Source organism: Equus caballus, chromosome 26 (genome assembly GCF_041296265.1).
Source record: "Equus caballus isolate H_3958 breed thoroughbred chromosome 26, TB-T2T, whole genome shotgun sequence".
Lineage (NCBI taxonomy): Eukaryota > Metazoa > Chordata > Mammalia > Perissodactyla > Equidae > Equus > Equus caballus.
The window spans coordinates 42723632-42745509 of NC_091709.1; the positions used below are offsets into that span (position 1 = coordinate 42723632).

At 44.9% G+C, this 21878-nt stretch overlaps 1 protein-coding gene across 1 annotated transcript in view; it reads left to right on the top strand.

Annotated features, from left to right (window-relative positions):
- The first annotated feature begins 3825 nt into the window (after positions 1-3825).
- Positions 3826-21878, top strand: part of PCP4 (Purkinje cell protein 4) — a 54292-nt gene continuing 36239 nt past the window's right edge. Inside the window, exon 1 of the mRNA XM_005606157.4 lies at positions 3826-4065. Within this exon, the coding sequence (XP_005606214.1) occupies positions 4057-4065 (9 nt within the window). The 5' untranslated portion in view covers positions 3826-4056. The remainder of the gene's footprint in view (positions 4066-21878) is intronic.

Below are 21878 nucleotides of genomic sequence, written 5' to 3' on the forward strand. Positions count from 1 at the left end.
ATTTACCATCCTTTCTCCCTTGGGATTCTGAGACGAGGTCCAGGGATTCTGCAATCCTAGGTCTGATGGCTGGGCTTGTTGGGGCACCAGTGCCCCAAGAGAATGGACGGGGCTTGGAGTTGTGGTCCGAGGGCCCACCTGTTGGTAGATGATGGAAGGAGCATCAGTGTGTCAGTGCCTGTGGAGTGGACCAATGAGCATACCTGGAACTGCATGGGGCGCACTCTCAGATGCATCCTGTGTAATCCGTGGGCACTGATTGCCCACGGGCAGCTTGGTTCTCCCTCTGTGCCATACTCAACATTTGCTTTGAGTTCTCTAAAACAGATACAACTCCACAACTCATTAACAGGAGATAACTGTTTGACTACAGATGTCCTGGGGAAATGAATAGCGTTAAACTGCGTGCCACATGGCAAACACTGATCAAATCCTTCTATTTTTTCCCCAAAAGTCCTCTCCAAGTGCTTGCTCTGTCATCTATCTTAGTCTGCCAGGGCCGCCATAACAAAGGACCACAGGCAGTGGGGCTTAAACAACAGAAATTTATTGCCTCACAGTTCTGGAGGCTGAAAGTCGGAGATCAAAGTATAGGCATAGTTAGTTTCTCCTGAGGCCTCTCTCTTTGGCATGTAGGTGCCACCTTCTCCCTGTGTCCTCACATTGTCATCCCCCTGTAATGGGTCTATGTCCAGATTTCTTCTTCTTTTAAGGACTTCAGTCCTATTGCATTAGAGCCCAACTATAGGACCTAATTTTACCTTAATTTCCTCCTTTAAGACCATATCTCCAAATACAGTCACATTCTGAGGTACCGGGGGTTAGAACCTCAATATATGAATTTGGGGGGAGGACAGCATTTGGCCCATAACATCACTCAGCCTCTCTTCCATGGCCATGGCTACAAATTAAGAAGATTGGTTCCCACAAGCCTTAGGAGACTTGTGCTTCTTGCTGCTTCAGGTTTGTGCTCACTCGTGTTCATGCAGCACAGACAAGGGCTCTGACCCAGGCCTCCTGCCTCGGCCTCCGTGGGCAACCCAGGCTCACTGGTGCCCATCTGGGGACATGAGGTCTTTCTCTCCCTCACTGAGGTGGACCTGAGGAGATGGGTGGGAACTGAGGAGATGGGTATGTCAAGGGGAGGAGGGCATATGGGCACTGAGTTAGGGTGAGAAGAAGATTAATCTGAATTGGGATGCCATGGTCTTCTCGGCACAGAGAGCAGCAAGGTGGTGGGGGGAGTGTGGGAAGAGGAAGGTATCAGGGGACACTTAATCTTCTTGCCAGACTCATTAACTCCCACCCCAGGACTGGCCAGGTAACAGGACTGGAATGTTCCTTGAGTCTCCCTTTCTGCGCCCCACACCTCCCCCAGGTGCTCAGCTCTGCTTTGTTGAAAAGCTGTTGCTGCTCTTCGTCCCAGGAGCAAACCAGAATCTGCAGCAGGAACCACCCTGGGGAAGTTTGGAAGTTTTAACTGAGTGTGCGAACTGTCGATTGCATTTATATGTCCTGGTTGCACTGGAAATATGCATTCTGGCTAGCTGGCTCTACAAAGGACCAGGTTCACAGCCTCTTCTCTGATGGGGCCCTAAAGGGCTCCTGTTCTCTCCTTTTACTGCTTTTATTCGTTGATATTGTGGAAATGTATAAAAGAAACCTTTACTAAACTGGATTAGGAAGACCTGGAGGGGGAGCTCTCATGCTCTATCATGCATCCTCAAGTACTCCAAATAGGAAGAGACACACACCTGCATCTCTGACAGGAAGTACAACTACTTTACTAGGAAAGAAGATTTCTCTCCCCACAGGGCAGCAGCCCAGCCAATGAGAAACATCACAGCTCAGCCAATGAGAAGCACCATGGCTCAGCCAATGAGAAGCACCACGGCTCAGCCAATGAGAAGCACCACGGCTCAGCCAATGAGAAGCACCACGGCTCAGCCAATGAGAAGCACCATGGCTCAGCCAATGAGAAGCCGTTGTTGCCCTGAACTGTTAGTTTCCTCCAATGGACTTTCATTTAGAATAGCCCCTCCTTCTCTCCCTTTTTCTCTATAAAAACAGCTCTCCTCTTTTATTTTCTGGATTTGCCTATGGTTTGCCATAGCATACACATCCTGAGTTGCAGTTCTTTTGGCTAACCCAGAATAAATTGGTTTTGAGGATAAAATAACTGCTGAATTTTCCTTTTAAGTTGGCAGTATGAAGCTCCTTGACCCTCTCCTGGGAATTGGGGAGCTACCAGCAGGAGAGGACTGAGGGGTCACCATCCTGGCACCCAGGGCACACAATTTGAGGAGGTGCAGATTCTCAGGTTCCAGCAAGTGCAGCATTGGCATTTGCACAAGTCTGAGAGTGAGTGCCTCCTTAAGTTTTGCACCTGCCCTGTGCTCATCACTTCTTACTTCCTCCTCCAAACTCAGGGAAGCTGCTTCTGTGGATACAACTTGTAGACCTTCAGACAGTAGGTCACTCTCATATCCACAGGTTCCACTAGCGCATTTCCATTTCAAGGCACCTGCAAGGCAGAGGTGGTAGGACTTTCCCCTAGAGCAGTTGCAGCGGGCCATTCCCTGGCCGTGAGGAAGGACGGTAAGGAAAGAACAGGGAGAAAATTGGAATTGCCACAATTGTCGGGGTGCAGAGGTGGGCGTGGCTCCTGGGAACAGAGAGCCTGGAGCAGGAAAGCATGGAGGTGAGAAGAAAACCCCATGGAGTGTGAAGCGAAAGAGGGAGGAACCCAGGGAGGAGGGAGTCGAAAGGAGAAGCCACCTTGGCAGTGGCCACGTGGAAGCCAATGGAGGAGAATCCGAGATAGGGTCTGTGCTCAGCGCTGATTCCACAGGTAGCTGCTGACTGAGTATCTCTGTGTTGTGGGGCTGGGTGAGGCCCTGTGACGCTTCTCAGCATCGTAACAACTCTACAGTTTCTCACTGATTCATCCACATGAAATATTTGGTGGCCACCGCTTGGATATATCGGAATGTCCAGTAGATCCTTGGTATGTGAGGAGTTACTGCTCGTCATGTGGACTGTTCACCAGGACAGGGCATCACTGTTATTCTACTGAGGCTCCTGCTTGGATCTGTGGTGGCGTTGAAACTGGCACGTTGCAGGAAGTCTCCCTGACCGGCGATGGGCCAAGGAGAGGCAGCCACATACATCTCAATTCTGTGCATCGGCTACATTCCCCAGTCTGTGACGCCTCCCCTGTGAAAGCCAAGTGTCCCCTGAGATGCCGTGAAGACTCCTCAGGGTCTCAAGAGTCCAGGACTGGGAAGAAGGGTTGAACCTCTTCACAGAGAGGCGGGATAGGGCAATGAGACCTTTAGTGGATTCCAGGGTCAAAGCTGAGTCTTCCTCCCAACGCTGGTGAGGTTATGACAACCACAGAGAAAGCAGGGGAAGCTCTTCTCCTCTCTTGTCACAGAGTGACTCTCCAAGTTGATGTCCTAGTCCTGCTCATGGCCTCCAGCCAGAGGGTGAAGTGCCCGGGGTACAGCAGTCTGGCAGATTTGGGGTCAGGGGACAAGGGGTGGAAAACGCTCAACTCTAAAGGCTGAGATGTGTGCTACAAACGCGGGGAGGCTGCAGCTCCTGAGAAGACAAGGAGGGGTGCTGGCAGGCACGAGCTGGTGTTTTCAGAGCTGTGCTTCCTTCAAAAACCACCTTTCCGTTGACATTAAAAATGTATTTTCCATGTGTCGCAATCTTGTGCCCCTTGATTTAACGAACAATGGCATCCCTGTGATGATCTTTGTACCAGTGACTTTGATTTTTTTTTAAATCCAGCATTTCCTTCTCTCCCTGGCAGAATTTGGAGCAGCGACCTAGCATGCCTGCCTCCTTTCTTCCACTAGGTGGCCCTTTGTGCTCTCAGATAACTGCGAGGCGTTCAGACAGGTGAATGAATCTCATTGGCTTACGGGAGGAATGATGCCACCGGGCAGCCCTTTTTAAGAGGAAAGCCAGGACCTGGGACTAGCGACCCCTGAGCAGTGCTCTCCGTGCTTAGCGGTGGGGATCCCAGAGCTGCGGTATTAAGGCAACATGAGCGAGGTGAGTGGCACTTCTACCTGAAGAGGGAAACGTGGGGGTGTGAAGGGACCTTGCCACACAGTTAGTCTCAGAAAATGTGAAGGGTTTCTGAGTGGTGGTACAGAACAAGTCAATCCTTTGGGGCTTTGGGGACCATCACTATTGATAGTTTGGTTTGTATGGCAAGTGCAGAAACTGGTTAAGTTTGCAACTTTTTAAAATTCACCTTCGAAAGAGGAAGAGACTGATTGTTTGCTTCTGATTTAATTGACTGATTTCAGTGACTTTAGAAAGTGCTTTGGGTTTTAGACCTCAGAAGAGAAAGCCAATTGTTTTCGTCTCTCATGATGATTGGCACTACTTCCAGTGTATATCTTCATGTGTTATTTTTTGGTGGGTACCTTTCTGAGGGTTAGCAGGCTGGCCATCTGGGGAAAGTCAGGCTCAGAGGAGAAGTGGGGAAAGGATTTCATTGCGTGGCTGTTTGGAAGCTTTGCTCGTACAAACTACATCTGCAGTTAATCAGAGTACCAGCTAGAGAAACGCAAATTGTATGAACCGTGAAAACAATCTGTGTATAGGCGTGTGGCTCCAGGATGGAGAGACGTGAGCAGAAGAGGAGCTACAGTTTTCAATGGAAAGTCACTTCGTGGATTAGGTTTATATGAATATGTTGTTGGGACAAACTGATGGCTCATTTTATTCTTAAAAAGATCATATTCTGTTTTTTTCTTTTAAACGAGGCAGATTTGGGCTTGTACAATGCCACCCTCTAATTCGCTTTGATAACCGAGACAAGTCCATTTTCGTTTCATTTTGGTTGGCACTTAAATAATTACTTTTAAAGATCTTTTATCTTTTCCGTCTCTTTTTTTTGGACAGATGGGTGATCCTTTTTTTGGAAGTCTAGAGTAAAATTAACAGCTTTGGAAATAAAATGCCTCTTCACTGTTTTCCTCTCTCTTACGGGGGACTTTGATATAAACACAGAAGAAGGAGTGGGCAAAGCATTATCAAATTTAGGAACGGGGTTTGGGGTGGAGCCAAGGGCTCAAGCAAGGAAGAGGGCGAGTGTGGGGAGGAAGAGAGAGTGGCTGAAACCCTTCCAACAACAGCAACAACAGTAACCACCACACCAGGTCCCATTGGCCCAGAGGTCGCAGTGCTCAGGACGGCGTCTAAATCTCCATTGGTGTTGCCTTATTTGGCCCTCCCAACAACCCTGGGAGATAGGGGCTATTATTATTCCCAACTGGCAGATGAGCAAACTGAGTCACAGAGAAGTTCAAGGTCAAGTGGTTCAAAGTCACCAGCCCCTGAAGGGCGAGCCAGGACTCGGGTCGCAATGCTGGGCGGCTGACCGTCAGGTGGATCTTGATGTCCAAAAACATATGGAATTCTCTGAACAGTGGGTGCCAGAGAAGGAGAAAGAGGAGGAGGGTGGGAAGAGAGGAAAAGGAAGTCGGGTCTTTGAAATTAGACACAGGGCAATGAGGACCAGGCCTTCATCTCCTGCACACTTGGGTGAGGGGCTTTCTGCTGGACTCTGCAGAGATTTCAGAAGCTTCTGTATTTGTGTCAGCTCACCTTGCTCGCGAGGAGAAGGGTGGCTGCTGGGTGAAGTGGCTTTTTTTTTTTTTATAGATAACTTAATAGTTTCACATAGAAACAGCATAGCCCTGAGGGGCCGTCTTTCTTCCATCAAGTCAGCTATGGGGATCTGTTGGGAGTAGTGATCCTCTTGCCGACTCTCCCCTCTGGCTATCGCCCCATCTCCACTGAGGCTCCTGCCCAGCGTCATGCTCATGAGCTTTCCAGAATGTCTCAGATCCCTGGTGTTCGCTTAAATGTGGGTCCCCAGGGACAGAGCAGATATCCCAGAGCTCACGCCATGATTAGGGTCACGACCTCCTTTCTGCTAAACGTGTAATTAGGGCAACTCTGTAGCCACGGCCCCGCCCCCCAGCATTCCATCAGACCCGTTTGCAGACTATAGCAAGAACTCCCTGCCTTCCTTCCTTGAAGACTGATAAAATCCCACAGTGTGCACAACTCACTCCTTTGCCTCCCTTTCCTGCCCACCAAGTCCCTTCCAGCTCCCTCCACCTTTCTCCCTCCTGTCCCTTCTGTGCCCATCTCTCCCCTCACATCGCATGCAGCCCCTGCTCTCTGATCACCATCTGGGTGACCAGCTCTTGGCTGATCTCCAAGTTTGTGGGGGTGTGCTCCTTGGGGAGCTGGAATTTATCTTTTGACTAAAACTTAAATCTGCTTAAAACGTTTAATAAAGTTGAACAGAAGCTCCTTTCTGGGTAGAGAACTGGACCCACCCCCCTGCCCTCAGTTGGATGAATTACATGTGGCTTCTAGTTTTAATAACTTTCAGGCAGCGATGGATTTCAGATGATTGTTTACTTACTCCTGTAACTAATGACCACAGAGGGCCGAAGCAAAGGATTTTGTCAGACTTTTCTCTGACTTCAGGATTTATTTGACTCTGATGGGCAAATAGTTCCTGCTCCAGCTGTCAGGGTTTAGCTACAGAAATACCCCAGTTCATAGCTGCTCCCTTGGGCCAGTGCACCACCTGGGCTGGGCGGGGAGGCCCCCAAAGGTCCAAATGCTTCCTTGGGTCAGCTCTGCTCTCCCAGGTCTTCCAGCCTTTAGGGGGAATGCGGTGGGCATCAGGGAACTGAGCCTGGAGCTGGCTCTCACCTGGGCGATTTTACTAAGACGTTGGTCTTCTTTATCCTCCATGACAATGCTTTTTGGGGAGAATGACGTATGATTGAAAAGAGCAGCTCAGTATAGGAAAGAAAGTAAAGTCCAAATTTAGGGCAATGTGAGAGAGTGGAGGTGGTTTGTGGGGGTGTCTAATTTACATTTCGGTATTAAAGTGTCAGATGTGCCTGGAGCAATCCACGAGATGAGTTGGAAGGTAATTTAGCAAGGATCAAAATGCAGGCTTAGTTCTATTAGTCGGATCAGAAATCCTAATCACCAAGGTTGAAGTTTGCAAAATGCATTCTCTTCTCTCCCCACGGGACTCCCCGTGCACAGGAAGAGGAAAAGGCTCCCTGTGTTTAGTCACCTAATATTGGAAAAAAGATTCCCGCGAACAATGACAACCATTCCCATTTCCTCATTCAGGTGTCCATTTTTAAGTTGCTTTTCAAAAGAATTTAGTTAGGAAGTCCAGGAACTAGATTTTAATTCATAAAGGCAAACATTTGGAGAGTTGATTTAAAAATGACACACACTGTTTGGGAAGGGGCCGGGGGAGTTCCCAGTTGCATAATGCATCAGTTGACAGCTATTAATTAGACTTGAGACCTCTTTGGAAAAGCACGCTCCTAATGCTTCGGTTTCCCTGTCACGGGCTCTCTTCTCAAATCGGCCTGGGCGGGATGTTCCCACTCGGTGCCAGGGTTACAGGCTTTTCTTCCATCCAGACGTTGGCCACAACAAAAGACTGCCTGTCAGAGGCATGGCTTGAACACACCGAGGACATTTAAGGGCAAATCTTCAGACACAGAATCAGAAGTTACTTGTCTTATGTATTAAATCTCTAAGGAGAGAAGAAAGCAGCAAGCAGCATTGTTCTGGACGGAGATTTGCAAGGGGAGGCTGTGCCCACTTAAATCTTGGAATGGGGGCATGGGAAAGACATGATCTTTTTGTTTTCAAAAATAGCCATTGGTTTAAAAGTTGCATACAACACTGGTTTGGGGCTAACATAGTCAGCCATCCGAGTAATCCATTGGAGAGACGAATAGTAAGATGAAACAGACCTAAAATGAGAATTATTATAGTCGCATGCTTCTTATGATGTAAGGGAGAACTGGAAGAAATGGTAACAAATGAATGATTAGGTTTGCAAGGAACTGTGTATTTTAGATCATGTAAGCATAGATTCTGAGGTAACTGCATAAAATGTGGGTTTTGCAACTGGCCCCAAAGGCCTAGCAACAGAAGGTCAAGTGACAATTCAATTTCTTAGTCATTTTAACCTCCTTTGGAGGTCTACCTGCAGTGGGGATCCAGGAAGATCTAGCGAGATCCACATGGTTTTGTTGGTAATATACACTTATTGTGTCTATTGTTTGCACAATAATAGACACCCTCTCTATTTTAATTGGGGATATTAGGTCTAGAAAGACCTAATTATGACTTGGGCTCAAAGTTCATCCTTCCCTAAGTTGGCAGAGGCCACAATTCAGCATGAAAATGTGTTTGCCGGGCAGATTGTAATGGACTGCCATAAACTTGTTTCTCTGGATCCTGCATTTCGTTAACGATTGCTGTGGGATCAGAACTAATGCTGTTTTTCTCTTTTCAATGTAAGAATGACAGAATACAAGATGTATTTTTTTTTTCCAGAAAGAAAAATGAATAAATGAGTCACAATTGATTTTATTAAAGGTTTAGTGGAATATTGTGATGAAGATAAAAGATGAAACATGGGTTCTTGTAATGGAAAGTGCCTTGAATTTATGATGAACACATTTTCTGCATTATTTTTTGAAGGTCTAATTTCTGCTCCCAGGGCTTTATCAGAGGTGGTGTCATAGGTGGGAGGCACTCATAACTGGTCTGTGGTCCTTCTCTTCTTAGTGCACTGGGCGCGCTGTACTATTTCAACACCTGAATAATATTACAGGCCCCGGCCCAGGGCTTTTCATTAATTTAGAATGACTTTCTAGAAAGGGCTTCATATTGGGGGAAAAGAAGGATTTTCAGGGATGCATATGCATCGGTTTAAATTATATTTGACTAATAGCTTTATAAAACACGGCATTAAAGATCACGGTGTTAAAGTATTGTGTTAGTCCGTTTCGGCTTCTATAACAAAGTACCACTGAACGGCTTATAAAGAGCAGAATTATTGGTCGTAGTTCTGGAGACCGGAAGTCTGAGATCCAGGTGTAGCATGGTCGGGTGAGGGCCCTCTTCCTGGTTCCTAGGCAGCTGTCCCCTCACTGTGTCCTCATGTGGAGGAAGGCACAAGGGAGCTCTGTGGGGTCCCTTTTATAAGGGCACTAGTCCCATTCATGGGGGCCCCAACCTCACAAGCTAATCACCTTCCAAAGGTCTCCCCTCCTAATGCCATCATCTTTTGGTGTTAGGATTTCAGCCTATTAATTTTGGAGGAGCACAGACACCCCGACCGTCACAAGTATCATGGACTGTATTTCATGTATTAGAGTTACCCTACCTGGACTGTGAACTCCCTGAGGACAGTATGTCATCCACAAGACCTGGCTCCTGGTTTGGTGCTTGTTGATGTCCAGTTACTGGATGAATACATGGCTTTCAGGGTGTGGATTTATCAGTTAATATGACCAAAGGACCAGAATCTCTCTTTTCTAAATGTTGATATTTGTGCTACGGGTAGGTTTGGAGAAGAAAAGTTCTATCATTTGTTTTTTACTCCTGGCTTGAAACCTGTGTTTGCCATTTAAATCCTTTTAAGTTGGAAATGGGTGCATTGTTATATATGTAAAATAAATGCTTTCACGGCGGACAAAGAAATGAGAAAAACTGGCAAGAATCTTGACAGAAAGAACTCTTGACATTTGGGAAAATGTCAAGGAAAATAGGGGAAGCTGAAGGAGGAATGGAGAATTCTAATATCCTGTAGGTGGGGGTTGTCTCCTTTGAGACTCTCTCACCTCAGAGAAGTTCTATCAAACTCAAACAAAAAGGACTGTAGCCAGAGAGGCAGAGCCCATGAATACCTTGAAAAATGGTTTGCTGTTTTGAAAACCAATCTGACTGCGGTTAGAGGCGAGTAAGAAAAAGTCTAAGTGAATCTTTAGTAAGAGAGTTCCTCCTGCCGAATCACGGTCAGCCAAACCGCAAACTCTGGCATATTGTTGAAGGCAAAACATATCTAGCACACAGAAAACAAATAGCATCTTTAAATATTTTAAGTCATATTTAAAAGTTAATCATCAATATTAATATTAAAACAAATATTTTAATTTATAGTTGCATATTTAAATATTTTAAATTAGTTTATATTTGAAATAGGAATATATGACAATTCATACCAATAAGAAATTGAATTGCATTTGCTCTCCTGGGAAGTTAGACATTGAATTGTGCGTCAATGTCCCTATGCAGTCTAATGGGATCTGTCCCCACTTTCCTGTAATCCCCAGGCATAAACTATTTACCATTTTTCTTCCAATCTTTTGAATGAAGTGCAGCATAAATAATGAATAGAGAACGTTTTCCATTCGATTTGGCGTAGGTGCCTTTTGGGTATGGATATGAGAATGTTCTATAGATCATCATTTTGTGCCATTAGCCAAGCAAGCTTGCCACACCCGTCAATGGCCCAAACCTATAAATCCAACATCCATTGCAGGGCAACTTTACATGAGCCATTTAGCATAAGTTACACATTCCAGGCATCAATCCACTTGAATATTGTTTGTGCCTCTCAAATAGCCCTAAATTTATGCTTCTGAATCTTACAGAATTACTTCTCATTCTATTTCTGACAGGGAAACGCTTGGCCATATTTATAACATTGCCAGTGGAAAAATCAATCACCTGCTAAATGCCATTATTTTATATTTTACTCTTCAACTGCCAGCTTATAAATAAAAGGAAGAGAAATTAGAATCATAAAGTAGGAAGGTAATCATCCACAAATTGGAAACTCCCCTGCAGAACATCTAAGGGAAAAGAAGCTACAAAGCGTGAACTGATGGAGCTATTCAAATGAGGCAGTTTTCATATCAACATGGAACTAGGATGGAGAACAGGGGAGTCCTTTCTTCTGGAAGATTTCTGCCCCCAGTTTGAGGACAGTTATGGACTTTGCCAAGATTAAAATAGCTCACCATCCATACTTCAATCCTTCTCCAAATGGTCTGAAATGTCCTTGGGATGTTAGTTTTTCAATACTTGTTTATGACTATTTGAGTGGTGAGTTTGTATCTGGATTGGTTTGGGATTATACTTTTCCCGGTATCACAATCCAAAACTGTAGTGGAGAGGCGTGACAGAAGAAATGGTCATCTGTCCCCAAGACACCACACCTTGCTTAGCCAAGGTTCTAACGATGTGACGAGTTATTTTAATTTTAAACAATGCCTGAAAAGGAATCCCAGAGGTTGACAATACTCCTTAACATTTGTCTTAACCAAACGAGAGTAAAAATATCACAAGGAAATGTGTTTCCCCATTTTCCCCAAGATGTTTTTTTTTTGTTAGCCAATACACTTTTCTGCCCGTAACATGGCTAATTTCCAATATTTAAAAGCTAATTAAGGAATTACACCTGTTTTAACATGTAAGATTCTTACATATATAATTTCCTTATTCAGTAACATCCACTATTTCATTAGGGAGCATTAGAAAAATATCACTTTTTTTCTTGAGCCTGGCAAAATGGCTAATCATACCCAGGCTTTTCTTTTTCACACTTGTTGGATGTGCAGAGAAATCCCTGACCGTGAATTGGTGAGATCATGAGCCTGAGAGTGATTGCGTTGGAGCACCCATGGGACCAGTCTTTTCACCTCTGAGAGGTGAGAGGTCATCAGTAGACACTAGTGTGGGCACAAACCTGTCCGCATCCTAGATGGGCAAGGATGTTGAGCCCTCTTTTAAAAACTGTATCTCTTCATGCGTTTCAAAGAGATGGAGATAGCAACAAGCAAAACTTCAAACCCTTATGCTACAGGAACGTCTTCTCTGCAAAGCAATTCAAGGTCCTTTGACCTGGGTCTGTCCTCTTCCTAGGGAAACCGTTGCTATCTTGTTCCTTTCCTTCTTTGGCTTTTCCACTGTTGGCTGTCATTGTCAGAACAAGAACCACCAACAAGGATTTAGAAACTCACATTCGAAGCTTATCAATTTTGGGGAACTATCTCCTCAATGTTCCCCCAGATCCACGACAGAACAATAGAATAGTGTCCACAGTGAGCGTGGGTATCAATCCTCTAGACCAGTGGTCTCCAAAGTATTTGAAAGTGCACCCTCTCAGGAAAATGATTTTGAGCCTGTATGCACAATACATCTTTATTTATTTATTTAAAAATTATGGCTACGTGCTAATGTGCTAAATGTTAAGTGCAATCATAAAACAAAAAAAATACTTAAAAGAATGAGAGAATGATGAAATAAACCAGACTTTTAGATGTCTTGCTAATTGTGATGGGTTTATTAACCCTAGCCAAAATTTCAAGGCACAATGTCTATTTGTGAAAGTTAATTGATGGAAGAGCACGGAAATCTCTATAGTTCAAACAGTCTTGGGAATTCTACTTCTTTTTGAGCCTAAATTGATGACTGGTTTTTAAGCTCGTCTTGGCTCTCAAGAAGATAATCTAGTAGTAGAAGGGTCATTTAGCACCTCCGTGGTTTCCTCGTTGCTGTTGCTGGCATTATTAGGAGTATTTTCAATATGTGAGCATTTTGTGCAGGAATTTTTTTTTATTGTGGTAGAAAACACGTATCATAAAATTTACCATCTTAACCCGTTTTTAAGTGTGTAGCTCAGTGGCGTTAAGTTTATTTACATTGTTGTGAAGCAGATCTCCAGAACTTTTTCATCTTGTAAAACTGAAACTCTGTACTCATTAGACAGCAACCCCCCTTTTCTCCCTCCCTCTCTCCTGCTAATCATCTTTCTACTTTCTGTTTCTGTGAATTTGACTACGTTAGGTGCTTCACATAAGTGGAATCCTACAGTGTTTGTCTTTTTGTGACTGGCTTATTTTACTGAGCATAACGTGCTCCAGGTTCCTCCATGTTGTAGCATGTGACTATGCAGGAATTATTGAAAGCCACTTACCTGCTGTGGGGAGATTAGTCTAGTTAAAGGTAGATTGTATAATCTATAAATCCTCTTATGCTGGAGCACGGGAACTGCAGTGCAGCACGTGGCGGTATTCTGAGAGCAAGTCGAGAGTAAGGGGGTCCTGGACAAGCCTCAGCTGTGGGGCTCCCACTCTTCCCCGCTCACCCCCCAAGTGATGATGTCAGCATCAATCCGGATACTAGCTATTGTGAAAACCCAATTTCTTTCGTATTGATCTTAGATCCTAAACAGAAAAATAGAAATTCTGAAGTCCTTTTCACCATGCGTCATTGTGAGAGTTAAGCACCTTACAACGCTGGAAGTTGTAAGGCCGTTCATAGTGCAGTCTGTGTCAGTGGTGCTCCCTGGAGTTGTGCTGTGCACAACCTGTGCAGCCGAACTTGGTGGCCCTGCCCCTCCCTGGGTTGCAGTCAGCCTTTTTAAAGATCATTGAGCTAGAGAAAGACTGTCGTTTCTGTGGTCTTACTTAGAATCTAGAGAATTGAAGGAGGCCATGGCTGTCATTTCATTCAAAGTAGTCATTTTAAAATAGGGAACTGAGTGCCCAGAGGCTAACCTTGTTCAAAATCAGAGTTTCTTGAGGAAAAGCCAGTAGGTTTCACTTACACATTTCCTATCCTATTAAATTTCTCATTTTCTATTATATCCTGGATACAACCCAATTTCTTTAATGCCTGTCCCAATTCCATTTAGAAGTTGGACATGAAGTATATCAAAAATAATATTGTCCTGGATTTCTTTTTATTAGTCTTGAGTGAAAAAAAGAACGACGGAAATCTTGATGAAGGCATTCTTTCCTTGCCCAGGTCTTCTATTTTATTTCCAGAGGTTCCAGTTTGCGTTCTGACCCCCACCCCCATCCCCATCACACAGGGAGAAGTTGGCCAATGTCAGCGTTGTTACTCCTGTGAAATATTTCACTAAGGTCTCTGTTGACAAAGTTTTCCTGTTCCTTGGCTGGGAGAGTTTCCTTGCCTTTGAGTTCACACCAATCACCTTCACTCCTTACCTTACTCTCCATGGCGCTGTGTGAATAAGAAGGAGCATTCTGAACCCCCCAAAATGAAACGCTTAGAAAACTTTTGCTCGGGGAATGCTGGCCCTTTCTATGCTCATCGGCAGTCACTATTTGTCACTCACATTTCTTTATGCCTTCTAGATTATGAAATTTTAAAAAACAGAGGCTGCATCTTTGACACCTTTTCATCTCCCCAGCACATACCGTTCAGCCCCCACTGATGGGCAGTCCTTTATGTGTGGGACATTGTGCGGGGTAAGTGAATAAGGCACGGTCCCTACCCCTCAACGAGCTCATAGGCTAGCAGGGGAGGCATATCACATGAAATTAACCACACTGCGGGGTCCACACAGAGTACAGGTCTATTCACTGTATAAACCAAGTGCCAGGGAAGCATGGGTTAATGTCATTGTGCAGGTCTGGGAAGGGGAGGAAGGACGTGTTCAGGAAAATCTTCCCCATGGAGTCAATGCTCACAAAAGCAGGGGATCAGTACCCTTTGATTGAAGAATAACCAATATAAAAAACTTAGCAGTGTGGTTTAGCTATAACCACACGAGAAATTAGCAATCTTGAAGTCCAATGAATGGATACATGTCTGTTATGATTCTGCAGTTGATTTCTAACTTCTGCCCAGTGATAAAAATTGCTTTAAACATGTCAGACATTTTCCCATTCTCATCACTGAATATTTGGGTTCTATTGACTATCTTCCTTTAAAAGTATTAGGTGAAGAAGAGTCTATTCAGTACATTGCAAGCAGATTACATGAGGACAGTCAGGAAGATTTTTGGAATTGTGCGCATTGTTTTATTTTTAAATTTCCGTGTTCTAATTAAAATGCCTATGTGAATTTAGGTATGCCTGTAATCTGCCTTCTGTGTGAGTATTAGCATTTGTCCGTAGTGGAATATCATTGCATGATTTGTATCTTAGAGTCCCTGGTAGCTTCTTAATGATTATTACTATTTTCTCCTCCTCTTTGGAGTTTGTTCAAGGCATGGGCTCATTCCTATATTTATAGCTCCATTCTCACATATGCATAAGTCCTGTCAAAATATCTAGATAATACAGTGCCACGTTGCAAATATTATTTCTGGCAATGTTCTATACCTCTGAAATGTGGGCTGTTTTATCTCTTCTTAAAGATAAGTTCTTAAAATAGATGTAGCAATTTGTCAAGTACTTCCACCAAATACCTCCTTCAAGTTCATAGTTATTTTTTCATCTAGATTTAATCGCTTCCATCTTCAGGGCAGATTTGTTTCATTTTGGGGGAACTATTTTATGAATTTCCGTGTCACTATTTTTTGCTGAGCTCTTGCTGAGTGCCAGATTTGGCTGAAATTCATGTGAGAATTCCCCCACAGTTGAATTTTGGATGAGGATTTTGAGTTCTCACTACAAAAATATAAATGCAGCGTAATGTAACTGTCGAGCTATAGGCGGTGCCCTCAGGGGGCCCTGTGCTCGCTCCTAGGTCCCTTTAGTATTACAACAAGGAGGCAAGAGAGAAACTGGAGAGTCAAGCAGACTTCCGTCAGAAATGAGGTAATTTAAAAACAAGCCACAGTTCTGTAGTTGTTTCCTCCCGTCCACTTCTGCAAGAAATCTCTTTTGATACGATGGTAGCTCAGACAGAGTTGGGAAGCCTGAGAGAGACTGCAACTGGAGTGGGGGGACAGGACCAGTGACACATTTTGTGGGGCCCAGCAAAAAATAGAAATGTGATGCTCCATGTTAAACTTTATTGAGACTTTCAAGATGATGATGACACAGCGTTAAACCAAGCATGTGGCGCTTCTAAGCCGGAAGACCCTGTGTGACTGCAGGGGTCACACAGCCATAAGGCTGACCCTGGGTAAGAGTAGGAGGCCAACCTTATGGCTCTGGGAGGATTGCTTTTCAGTGAAAACAAAATGAGAGAAAGAGCTGGTGAAATGTAATTCCGTTATCCCTTTGCAATACCTGGAGTCTCGTATGTAGTTTTCCCTGTCCAAGCAGAGGTTTTCAGAATGGCCCACCCCTGACCATAAAAGCAGGTGGCTTGAGGGTCTTACCCACAGATCAGATGGAGCTTTCAGGCTGGCTCTGAGGAAGCCCACCTAGAGGCATGTTTGGACAAGAAATCAGTGATGCTGGCTGACCCTGCAGGGCTATTGCGAGGATGGAGTAATAAAATCAATTCAAAAACACTTGGAAGGTATATATTTTTTAAATACTATGTAAATGCTAAACCATGACTTGAATGTGAAAAATTCCCCCAATTCAGATTCCCAACATCTTCACTGAGTGTTGGTTGTTTATTCCCATGAATGCTTCAAGTGACGCATTTTGTCCTGAGACTTTTCCTGCCCTCGAGTCTTCTGTCCTCCTCGTCTCTCCTTAAGGGTGCAATGTCAGGGGACACAAAGGGCAGGTGTAGGAGGCTTGCTCAATTAAAGAGACATTTTTGTGCTTGGGAAGTAAAGAAGTCTATCGTATTAAGAGCCAGAGTCCATAAGTGCAGATATGAAGCAATTCTGTGGTGTGAGTTCGGCCGTTCCTAACAGCCTCGTCCCCGGAAGACAACCTCTAATTAAATTACAGCTGGGTTTGTTCTCCAGCGAATTAAGTTGTTCTGGTTTTCAGAGGGATTTGAAGGTAAAATATGGTGCGAATATCCATGACGAAGGAGGCCGGGCCGGGAGACGGAGGTGGTAGGCGGTGTTGCTGCTGGTGGTGGGATGTGTGCATTTTGTTTGAATGGAGAGATGGCTAGAATTTTCACCTCCCCAGGGGGCAGTGGACCAGATGGCCCCTACAGCTTCTATCCCATCTTCTAATCTGTCTCAATTCACTTCTTGAGCTGTGACAACTGGTTTAGGACTAAGCATTCCCCCTCTCTCCCAAAAGTACGCAACCTCAGACTTCCACCGTCTTCTGAAGCTATTTTCGTTTGAGTTGAGTGGGGGAAGAAACCCGGCTGCTTCTTTATTACCAAAAAAGAAAGTCTCGAGCTTCTGAAGCCTCAGAACACCCCCTCTCGCAGAAACACATGGAGCGGCGCACGGTGCCAAGTCAGCATCTGCGCTTCATCACAAGAAGTCAGTGTGCGAAGACTGGGCTTCAGCCTTCAGAGGAGGCGTGTACACACAGGAATCTACGAAACTAGTTAAGTGTGTGAAAAATACACCAGGACATCCGGAGAGAGGGAATTACCAGGCGAGAGGTGTCTGCGTGGTCCTGGAGCCCAGTTCTCACAGGTGCAGGAAACACGTCTGCAGATCTGGTGTCCAGTGGACTCTGGACACTGCGTGGTGTGTTACCAGGGTCCTCGACAATCTGATGAAGTGTGTTTACCCCATCTTTTTCCTGATAAGTTTTATGCATTTTCATATACAGAATTTTGTGTGATGTCATGGATTTCTATAATAAGGAGGGTCAGGAAGCTTGATGCCCACTCTACCACCAGATGGATGGAGGCATGAAATGTCTGTGCTGTTGGTGGCAGAGGGGGTCATCAAAATCAGGTCTTCCATCTTCTTAGCCAATATTTTCCCCTCTAGCTAGGCAAGATGAAGTGGCAAGTGTGCAGACTTCCACGCCAGTCTGCCCAGGTTCAAACTCCATCCCCTGCACTTAGCAGCTCTATGTCATTGGGCATGTGACTAAACCTCTCTGTGTCTCAAGTTTTGTATCTACCAAATTGAAATAACTGTCATATCCATGTCACAGCGTTGTTGCCATAGAAGGGTTAAGCTACTGTTATTGAGAAAACGTAGCTCTTTGCATTTGCAGAAACAGAGCCTTGTGCCTTGGAGGCATCCCCTTTCCCTGAGCCCTGAATGTGGGCTTCTCTTGGTTAACGGTGGCTTTGGCCTGTATCCTGTCTTCTCGTGCACACTGTTTTGTTCCTTTGATGAAGAGGTTGAGTGCAGCAGTAGATCCAGACTGGCTCAGCCATGGTGGAGCCATGTGGCCATGGTGAGTGACCATGCAGCACCCAGGATGGGTGGCTGTTTAGGAGTGGGCAGAGCAAGATTCCCCCCACTGTGGGGGCATTTTCATTCTGTGGTCTTCGATCTCTCTTTGGCCTTCCTTTGATCTCAGCCAGCTCTGCATTCTACCAGCCATATTGAGGGAGCCATGGAGGAATGGAATGCCTGTGTTACTCTTGAAAGGAAGCAAAGATGTGTATTTCTCTGTGGGAAAGTAATCTGGGAAAACCACGTGTGGATTTTCTGACCCCATGTCAGCTTCTCTAGCCTGTGAAATATAAAAGTGCCCTAAAAATCACATGATTCCGGGAGGGTCAGGCAGCCGTGGTGTTTCCACAATGACACAGTATAGATTTCATCTGGTTCTAGAAAACTGGCCATGCCTGTTGGCTTTTTCCTTCACCGTCTGTATAAGGTAGACTTGTCCTGTAACAAGTTAGTTTACAGGCATGTCTCAGTTTCTGCTTTTGCATGTTTCTCTTATCGACAGTTTTCCACTTCCTTTCTTTCCCTTGGCATTTGGCTGGTCAGCCACAGCTCCCAGGGAAGGGGAGAGAGAGCCAATCCCTCATGTCCTCTGCCCTGCCTGAATCAGGTGCCTTTCAGGTGCACTGTGAGAAATAAGCGTGTGGATATCTGTGTCTTTGTCTGAGAGCCTGCTGTTGTCTTTTGTTCAGTCACAGCAGCTGTTCTAGAAAGCATCTGGCCTTTGTACCAACAACCTTTGTTCTGAGGATAATCTAGGAACTGACACAAATTCAGGAGGACAGAGAGGAAGTGGGGCGGATGGAGAAACATTTGTTTGAATGCAATACAGACGCGGAAGGTGGATGATGGCATCCAGGTTCACGGATCGTTCTAGCACCTTGCAGATCTATGGGGCTTCGAAAGATGGCTGAGGGCAGGTTAATTCCACTCTTGCTGGGATAAATGGGGGTGGTTGTGTGTTGACTCATGTGTCCTTTATTCAGCCTTAGACTTCCGGAGAGTCTGCAGGTTGGGTTAGAGGCACACCCATCATTCCGGGGCCACCCGGTTCTTCCAGCTTCCTTCCGCATTCCTCCTCTGGCCATCAGTCCGTCCTCATCCTGCATCTTCTCGTTCTAGAAAAAAATACAAGCTGTGATTTGTACCAAACAGGCAAAATGCATACACGTCAGAATCAGAGGCCCAGGAAATTTCAACTGAGATTAATAACTTAAGGACTAAAGGGTAGAGGGCACATACTTTATGAAAAAAATGATTCCAAATCCTAATAGTCCCTCTTTGGATTCTTGTAATAGCCATGTGAAATATATGTTTAATTTAATTGCATTTATTTAACTCCACAAAGAGGAAGCTGAGAAAAGATGGAGAAGCTGAGATCCAAGGAGTGCAATCGCTTGTTGGGGATCATTCGGCCGCAGGTGAGAGCTGATCTTCGCACTGCTGAACCCGATGGTTTCACTACCTCAACTTCCTGCAAGTCGAACACAATGGAAAGGAGAGAGGCATACCTCCTTTTGAGTCTTTTTTTACCATTACTTTGCAGTCTGATTCCTTTTAGGGACCAGGTCCACACAGTGTGACTGTTGTTATCTCATGTAATTCTCACAACCTGAGGAGGTAGGTTATTGTTATCTCCACTTTATAGAAGCAGAAATGAGGCTCAGAGAAGTTGTGACCTGCACAGGGTCACATAGCTGCTGAGTGACAGGGTTAGGATAACCTGGGCATTCCGATTTCAGGTCACTTTCTTTCTCTTTTTTAAAGGCAGATTTATTAAGGAGTAATTTAAACATACTGAAAGTTATGCTTCTTAGTTGTGCAGTCGATGAGTTTTGACACATTTGCAGTCTTGTAATTGAAATAGAGACTCTTCTATCACTCGAAAGTTCTTTTGTCCCTTTGGAGTCAGCCCCTCCCTCCACCCTTGGTCCCGGAACCCACATTCTTTGCTATCACACCCTCAGTAAAAATAAGCCCAATCGATGACACAAGGTGTTTACACTGTCTTGAGCGTAAATGACCACATAGGCTTCCAACAAGTGCAATCACGTATTGCAACAATTTCCCAACGGTGCTTTGTAATTGATGACCAAAAGTATTGGAAATGTAAGAAAATACCCAGGGGAGTGATGACAGTTCTGGTCTCACACAGCAGGGAGGGCCTTCGATCAGCATGGGAGCTTCAGCTTCTGCACAGCAGCCTCAGCCCCAGTCCTTAATGGGTTTCTGTCCTGCTCCTGAAACTGACGCTCAGCCTCAGCACCCGTTCTTGCTCGAGGGGCCGATTCAACCACATCTGGGCAATGGAGGGCTGTGGAGCTTCCCTTGCCAGCAAGGGTCCCATCTGCAGTTGCTTTGCTCTGCACCACAGCTCCCTCTCTGCATCCTTGCTGGAGGCTGGGAAACCCCTGGCTCTGGGCTGGTTCCCAGGGCGGGTGGTTGAAAGAGCACACTTATCTTCTTCCTAGTCTGGAGACAGCATCCTGCCTCTGAGCACTCTGGGGTTCAGGAGAGAATTCAGCTCATGCCCACAGAATCACAGAGAGCAGGTACCCAAAGTGGTGCTGAAGAAGGCCGCTCTGCTGTGTGCTCTGGGCACTGAAGGCCAAGGAGGCCCCTACTGTCCTCTGGGGCCAGGATTCCAGGGCACACAGGGCAAAGTCAGCTGCAGAGCTCTCTCTTGTGTGGGTCTAGTTTTCAGCCCAAGTGGAACAATCTGTCCTTTCTCATCTTGCTGCCTGCATTATTAGTTTGCTAGGGCTGCCATAACAAGGTGCCACAGACATGGGGCTTAAACAATGGGAATTTATTGTCTCACGGCTCTGGAGGACAGAGGCCCAAGATAAGGTGTTGGCAGGGTTAGTTCCTTCTGGAGAATCTGTTCCAGGCCTCTCTCCTTGGCTTATAGACGATGGTCTTCTCCCTGTGTCTCTTCACGTTGTCTCCCTTTATGCACATCTGTATCCAAATTTTCCCTTTTTATGGGGACACCAGTAGTATTGGATTAGGGCCCATCCTAATGACCTCATTTTAACTTGATTACCCCTGTAAGGACCTGATGTCCTACTAAGGTCACTTTCTGAGGTTTTGGAGGTTAGTACTCCAATTTTGGGGACCCACAACTCACAGCTCAACAAATGACACTGCAAGTGTTGTGATGGCTTCCACCCAACTTTAAGGACCATTTAGAACCTTCCATGCTATTCATTTTCTAAGAGCATTGACAGCAACACACGTGTCATCATGACTCTTTGTTGAGCTAAATTGAATAAACCAAGCAAAGGGATTTTGTTGGCATATTTGAGATATGTGGATTTGAACATTTAGAGGTATTGCCTGTAAATGAACTTACTAGGACGTGAGTTGACCCCATGAAGAGCTCATGGGGCACATCATCAAATCTGTAAAAGGAGAGGACCCCCCACAGAAGGCATCATAGCAACCACTCTTAAAGTTGCAACATGTACCTGTTATGAAATTCTGTGTGTGGCTTAGGGCAATTTTATAAAACAGAGACTATGTTTGTATATATCCACACAGAAAAAAGATGGGAAGGAAGAAGTATTCTGAGCCATCTCATTGAATATTAACGTGGATTAACTCTGTTTAGTTGTATTATACATAGTTTTCTGCTTTCCCCTTTGTGCATTTATTTTCCAAAATTTCCATAATGACCACATCTTACATTTATGAATAGAAATCAGTGTTCTAAAAAACAACTGGCACAAAGAAGGTTTTTAAGGTTAGAAAATTCTAATTTAAAAAATATTACTATAGGATAAAGTGAATTTGAACGAGACAAATCAGGAATCTAAAAATGAGAGTCCTTTCATAAATGGTCTGCCTAAACTACAGCAATCTAAGTTATTTCTATTACCATAAAGGTCAGGATAAAAATGCTAGGAGGAGAATATGGTATTTGGGGTGTAATTCAGCCTTTGGGTCTCTCAGAGGTGAGAGCGAGCCAGTGGAGGAAGAATTACAAAGGTTAATGCCCTTGTGGTTGAAG